At 39.2% G+C, this 7,522-nt stretch overlaps 1 protein-coding gene across 1 annotated transcript in view; it reads right to left on the bottom strand.

Annotated features, from left to right (window-relative positions):
• Nucleotides 1-492: 492 nt before the first annotated feature.
• cog3 (component of oligomeric golgi complex 3) overlaps nt 493-7,522 on the bottom strand; it is a 39,682-nt gene continuing 32,652 nt past the window's right edge. The window contains exons 21-23 of the mRNA XM_034186215.1: nt 7,284-7,411; nt 3,141-3,239; nt 493-1,430 (exon numbers count right to left, since the gene is read on the bottom strand). Coding sequence (XP_034042106.1) covers nt 1,401-1,430; nt 3,141-3,239; nt 7,284-7,411 — 257 coding nt within the window. The 3' untranslated portion in view covers nt 493-1,400. The remainder of the gene's footprint in view (nt 1,431-3,140; nt 3,240-7,283; nt 7,412-7,522) is intronic.

The following is a 7,522-nucleotide window of genomic DNA, read 5'->3' as shown; positions in this document are numbered from 1 at the left end:
TATAGAAGCCCTGAAATGTTCACATCACCCACAAGATGGTGACAAAAGCTGCTCAAATGCTTGGCAACCTTGCAACTGCTTATTCATTTGATGAGTTAACTTTAGATGAAAATTAGATTATCTGATAGCCAAAAATCAATTTAGTTGTGTCCCTTGCCCTTATGGATTTTATTTCTTGCCTAACCTTTCATATCTGTTTTGCTTTGTTGCTAATAAAACATGCGAATAAAAATGTCTGTGTAAAATTTGGTGCTTTTACTATAAAATGCACAATCATTTCACATCTGTCCTGCTATTGGTGACCCGAGTACAGAGTTAATCCACCACATTTGAAATTCTTTGTTCTTTGTCTGTAGATGGCCATATCTTTTCGTAGCATTCATTGAATTTGAATCACAGAAAAATTACTTCAAGAAATCAAACCCAGTGAATTCATCATTCATCCCATTATTTTTAATTAAATTTTCCATAAATAGCCGAACTGTACAAATCTTTTTTTACACGGAAGACAAAGCAAACATATCTGTTACCTCTGTTACTCGGCAAGACCGACAATGATGATTATCGCGAGTACAGTGCAAAACTGCTGAGGTCAAAGTGCGACCTGTTTTCTAGTGTAAAAGTACGATTCATTTTAAATCAATGCAAGTATAAAAGGAAAAAAAAAAAGGTATAAAACATAAGATATCTGCCTATTTTGTACATATTTGCAACAGTTTAAACACATTCACCCAAAAAGAAGAAAAAAGAAAAGGAAACCTGACCAAGCACAGAACAACCACGTGGATTTTATGATAAAAACCCTGTTGGACCTCAGAGTCTTAGAACATAGATCCACCATCGAGTCCTAGAGAATTCTTCAAAGTCTTAAAAGTAAAATAAAATAGTGTGCAGCATTTTCTATTAATATCCCACTAACGTAGAAGCTCTTAGCGTCTGTGCGCGGCCCCCTTACTGGCCATTAGTTAGCTGGCTGATGAACGAGCCTTTAGTGCCTTGATTTGATAGCTCAGAGTGTCCTCGTCTAAACACTCCCACGTGATTCTCCCGTGGCGCACAAAACCTTTTTCATTCACACTACTGTTGCGTTCCACATTAAACTGTGGTCCAAATTCCACCGGTGCTCAAATTGATTTCTCCCACATGAAAACAAGCCCAACCAAAATGCCGCCTTCAATTTTAGGCAAACAAATTGATCAAACTGGGTACTGACTGACTCAGTGATTTGAGTATCTCTAAGGGACCATGGGGACTTGTGTTAGGATTTTGGGAATTTTTTTTGTTTTTGCCTGCCGGTTCATTTCTCTGGTCATCTTGCTTGCTCGACTTCAGATGGAGTTGAAGCATCACGTTTGCTCTCCTAAGGGCCTTGGTTGCTCCTCTTGTGTCACCTTTGAATATTACTTATTCGCAGACAGCAGTAAGTTGACCTGAAAAAGCAGGACATTGTTTTTACAGGGCTCAAAATGCTCTCAACATTTAAAAAATATTCTAACTTTCACAATACTGGCCCAAATATAAGACATGCCCTCACCGAGGGGGGGGACAGGTGAGGTTGCATGCAATAAACAGTGCAAACTGGCTGAGATCATCACATCATGTGCTCATGTTCTCAATCAGTTCTCTAAATTTGGAACTTTCACCATTTGTGTAATAATGAAAGATCGACGACTTACACAGGTAGAGGATTTCCTGTTAAGGAAGCAATGCAGAACACAGAAAGTGCCACTTCAGCTGTTCCTGGTCTGAAGTGACAAGATCTGATGCTCTTAAAAATCTCTCTTGGTGCAGTTTGAGCAGCGTGTGGCTGCTGGCTCCATTGTTGAAACATAATTACTGGAGGGGAACAGGAGAGGCTTTGTGGGAGCGCAGTGGTACGAATGGACGTAAAGTTGACTGGGAACATGTTCTGGGAGAACTGTAAATAATTTTGTCACTTGTAAAATATATGTATGTATATGCTGGTTCTTGTGGTGAACTGTTAAAGTGGTACACATAAATCATTGTGGCGTTAAAAATCTTGAAAAGTACCATTCAGCAACACAAATGTAAATTACATGCAAAGTCAATATTGCTCCATTTTAAGAACATTGGGACACAACAAATCTGTTGTTTATAGTAGCAGATATAGGAAGTGCATCCAAAAATTATTAAACCTTATTTTATCCCACAGAAAGAAATGAAGCGCGTGAGTCATCATTTGGTGGAGGTATAGGGAACCATGATTTTTTTTCCCTCAACCACAGAACACATCAGTCCCAAGCAGCAAGCCTTCAAGTAAACATGTGTACTGAGCCCTTGATAGATTTTTCCTTGCTGTAAAATGACCGAAAGACTTGAGACCATCCACAAGCCAAAATGACCAAATGACTGACAGAATAAGGACTTTGGTCATGGATGGTTCGGTACAATCCATTTTAATGGAGGATTTGGGCATGCAGAGATTGTCATTGAAATTCATGCTGAAGCCACTGACGCAGAGCAAAAGCAACTGTGTCTGGAAGTCGAGCAGCCACTTATTCATCTCAGCTGATTCAGGCTTTCCTGGCCAAACACAACACTCCTGTGATTCATCGGGATCCCTACATTCTCACACACATTTCTCCCAGCACTTCTACCACTGATGGAAGCACTTCTGGAAGTCCTCTTTGGAATGGTGTCCAGCTGGGCCATCACATTCCACATGATGTATTCTCATGACTCAAATTGTCTCTTTTAGCGTAGTTTTAAACTGCCAAAAATTAGAGGCAGCCATATCAGGAGAGTAGGAAGCCCGATGAATTACAGGAGTTCAAGTTCTTGATTGGTGACAACGGTCATCCATGACCAAAGTCTGTATTCTGTCATTCACTTCGTCATTTCAGCTTGTCAAAAAAAAAAAACAAAAAAAAAATTTGACAAGGGCTCAGTACATGTCGTCACTAAGGCTTGCTGCTTGGGACTGACGTGCAGGGACAAGATGGTTCCCTACACTTCACCACCAAATGACAACTCGCATGCTTCATTTGCTTCCTTGGGCTACAATACGGTCAGATATTCTTTGTACTGTATGCACCTTGTAAATACGGTCTTATATTCAGGCCAGTATAATATAAGCAAAATTATACAAGCTGACTTGTGGTTGCACAAATGCACAGTACCTGCTCCATAGATGGACATGCGATGATTTGAAGGTCTTCTCCGCTGTACTCCTCCTGAAGTAAGGCATGTAGTCTTTGAAAAACCTGCTGTATGTTATTCTGTCAGTGAGGGGAAAAAAAAAAAAAAAAACCCATCATATTACTGAGAACTGGAAGAAAATTAATACTACATTTCCATCTGGCATCCATCCCCTCACTATCTTGTTTCCATGTCAACCAGAGAATTTGGTTCCTCTCTCATTCAGCTTCACCTGCCACCTTGACGAACAGAGAGGCACAAAGCTTTCTCCATTAGAGTTCAATCAAACCGACAAATTATAGCTAATGGCACAATGTGCAAGAGAAATGCAGACAGGACGACCACCCACCACCAAAATTGTAGCACGGGTCCAGAACTTTCTATCACACACAGATGGATTTTATTCATCGACACAGTAATGAATAGCACATGTAGGTTGTGAACATCTTCAAATGCTGTGAAGGGCTGCAGGAAACCTTCAATTATGAAGGAGCTGCTTGAGAGAGGATGACAGTTCTGTGGCGAGGTCATGACAAACTGATCAACAATGAGAATTTATACTTCTACTTCAATTAAAAAGACTAACAAAAGTATAGATATCCTTAAAACACAGCAGCAGTTGGATATTATTTGTATGTTTTTTGTCACTTGGGTTTTCTACTTTGAGATCTGGTGTCACCGTTTTAATCAGATTTTATACTGAAACACTTACAATTTTCAACATAACAGGAAAAAAAAAAAACTCAAATCTTTGGTTCCTCAATTTCAACAACTTAAAGGGGTCACACTGAGCAACATCTGTTGTAAGATATTTTTTACAGTCAGGTCTATAAGTATTCGAACAGTTATGCTATCTGTCATTTTGCCTCTGTACCACCACAATAGCACTGAAATAGCCATTTTTTACACACAGTCCCTCAAAATTTCAGAGGCTATAAGTAACTGGACAAACTAAACAGTAGGATAGTTGTCTGTAATCTATTTATCATTTCTCCAGTAGCATTTGACCAAACTACTGGGCAACAGTCCAAATATACTAATAACAGTGCTTTAATAGCATACTTCTTTGTAGTACAACTTAGAAACCTTGCATGTCTTCTCATAACTGATATACCCCTGCCCATTTCTACAAAAATATTATTTAGATGTTTTTTCCATGATAATTTTGAATCTACCACTACACCCAGCAGCTTGGTCTCATGCACTTGATTTATTATATTATTAATCTTAATGTCTAATATGGGGTTTTTCATAACAACACAGCTAGATCCAATAGCCATACAGTTAGTCTTTTCTGTATTTAACACTAACTTATTAGATGTTACCCACTCAACTACATTATGCAATTCCATATTTAAAACAGTTTCAAGATCATTGCGTGAGCGTAGTGATGTATAAATGGTTGAATCATCTGCATACATTACTATACTAGCTTTATGTAAAATATATGGTAAATCATTCATGAAAATTGTAAATAATAATGGACCGAGGCAACTCCCTTGTGGCACGCCGCATAATACCCTCCTGGTGTTAGAAAAACTGCCATTTAAAAACACTGTCTGTGCTCTGTTAAATAAGTAACTATAGAACCAAGTCAGAGCTGACAGCTCAAAACCATAACAAGCAAGTTTCTCCAATAACAAATCATGGTCATGGTTTATTATATTGGCTAAAACAGGAGCAATACAATCAGCTGCCAGTTTGAGAAGCCTACTGTCAAGACCGTCCACATCCGGGGGCTTGTCTTTACACGATTTCAGCAATTCCCTTACCTTATTTGTACTTTCTAAAATTTAAACCTGATGTTTTTTTACAATCCATAAATTTATTTTTTATCACTAGATAGGATTCAACATTACTGAGATTAGGCATATTCTCTCTCAATTTGTCTAATTTGCTTATAAAATAATCATTAATATAATTAGCAATAACTACAGGCTTTGTTATGAATTTATTATCTACCTCAAAAAAAGGACATTGATTGTTTTTCCTACCACTCAGCTGATTCAAAACCTATATCTTTCTACTGTCAGTTCCTGCTTTCTGAACTCGATCCTCAAAAAAATATATATTTTTCTTTCTATTCAGTTTAGTTACCAAGTTCCTCATTTTACGATAACAATCCCAGTCGAATTTATTTCCTGTTACAATTGCCGTCTTTTTCATCTGATCTCTCATTTTAATACAGTCTTTAATTTCATCATCCAACCAGGGTGTGATGATGTTCCTGACAGTAAACTTCTTCAAAGGAGCATGAGTTTTCAACTAAAGCCACTCATGTCATGTTAGGCTTCTGTAGCTGTGACTGGAGAAACTGCACTGTACAACTTTTGTCTGATCCATCACCACTTCACTTTATTTGCCAGGAAGCCCAAAGGACACTTAAGCCTCAATATGATCAGTTTTCTTGTATTCTGTGCACCATGAATCTGTGACTGTCAGAGCAAAATAGAAAAGCTGTACCATATAAGTCTACCCAATTACATCTACAGAAGTCTGTAACTCCTTCAGTGTTGTCATGGGTGTCTTTCTTCACCCTTCTCCTTCTTGCACAGTCACTCAGTTTTTGAGAGTTGCCTACTCCAGACGGTTGACCATACACTAGTATACCATTTGTATTTCTGAACTTCTAGACATATTCAGTGACTTGGAAATGTTCATGTATCCATCCCACAAATTCGTTAAAGTAAACCAGCAGTAAAAGTGATGACTCGCATTAAAAATAATCCTTATATTTAGTTTGTCCAGTTACTTGGCTGTAATTCCTAAATGGTTAAGGTGCATTTACACATAGGCAAGACGCATTATGAATGTCATATTTGCATCATTCTTGGCACATTCCTGACATTCTTAAAGTGACTTAACGCATCTGAATAGGTTTATTAATAGTGCGTGTTGGTGCGTGATATTCGTGATTTTCGTGGAGCATGTTTTTGGCTGTCAAAAAAAATCTTCCATGAATGTCACACACCACCCTCATTTCGCCTCATGTCGTAGAGGTCGCAACTGAGTGTGCTGAGCCGTCTTGATTAGTGATGATCCTTAATAGAGCGTGACAGCGTTCCTTTCTGACGTGCGCACAATTAAACCCTGCTGCACTGCATTCAGTTTCATTGCTGCAGTATGGTGAAGGAGGACAGTGATGCCAAGTCAGCTAAAACTCTCGTTCCAATGCTCCTCAGCATGCTCCTGCAGGTGTTCCACCCGCTGCATGTGTCTGATGTTTGGGAAAACGAGCGAGACGAGAGCCACACATCTGGCTCTGTCCGTGTCCTCCTCCTCTCTGTGCCACTCCATGGTACAGAGCCCAACTAAGCATGCAGTCAAAGTTCTTCTGCTGTGGCTGTTGAGGAAAAACTGGAGCGATCTGAATTGTTCAGCAGCTGATGGTTGGATGAATATGGGTGGGTGTGTGTGTGTGGAGACAATTCGCCTCATTCACAACGTGACAAAACTTAACGACGCACTGTTACGCGCAACAACACAGAACATTATTCTTGACCGTGTGTAATGGTTCCTGATAATTCTCCAGCAACACGTGCCATTAATCATAACACGTGGTAACAGGTTGCAGCAGTTCCTGAGGAGACCTAACGCCTCTGCCCCGAATCATCAAATTTGTGATCAGCGGCCAAGAATGTATAGTTCGTGCCATTCGTGACGTGCCATTGTTTTGTGTAAACGCAGCATTAAGGTGATACTTTTGTTAAACTGCTTGAGTTAAAACTGAAATTTTACAGCAAGAACATCTTGAACGTTTCATTTCAATTCCATTCTGGTGGTGGACAGAAGCAAAATTACAAAATTGTGTCAATGTCCAAATACATATATCCTGATGGAAGCAAAGTTTCAGCTGCAAATGAGTCATTTTAGACATCTGTGACATAAGTCAGAGAATTTAGTAACTGAATTCCAACTTCAAGCAAGTGACAGACAAAGACTGTTCTGTTCATTTACAGCAAAAGGCACTGAAACAGGTCATTTCTCAGAGGGTTATCTGGGGCTGCAACCTTTAATATTACATTTTAGCACACCTGTTGACCTAAATTATCTTGCCTTCTTTAAAGGGAAATTACACTCCATGCTGCACTGCTGTTTTTGTTATCGTTCCATTTTTTACCCACCCGGACAGGTTTGAAAAGAATGAATTCTGTGTCTTTATTGGCCAAGTACAAGGACATGCTCTGTAAAGTGCTTGGCAGCTTGCTCTTCATCACCCGGTAGGCAGCCATCACTATATCGTTGATCTTCGCTAAAATGGAAAAACAGGAAATAAAGGGAGAGAGAGAGAAAAAAAAAAGATAAAACACACTGACATGCCCTCTAGCATGCTCTATAGTTTGCTTTGATGAATTGCAGCGTG

The sequence above is a fragment of the Thalassophryne amazonica genome, chromosome 14, assembly GCF_902500255.1.
Source record: "Thalassophryne amazonica chromosome 14, fThaAma1.1, whole genome shotgun sequence".
NCBI classification, from domain to species: Eukaryota; Metazoa; Chordata; class Actinopteri; order Batrachoidiformes; family Batrachoididae; genus Thalassophryne; species Thalassophryne amazonica.
Note: the sequence above shows the minus strand (reverse complement) of the source record. Positions and strands in the feature narration are given on the sequence as shown.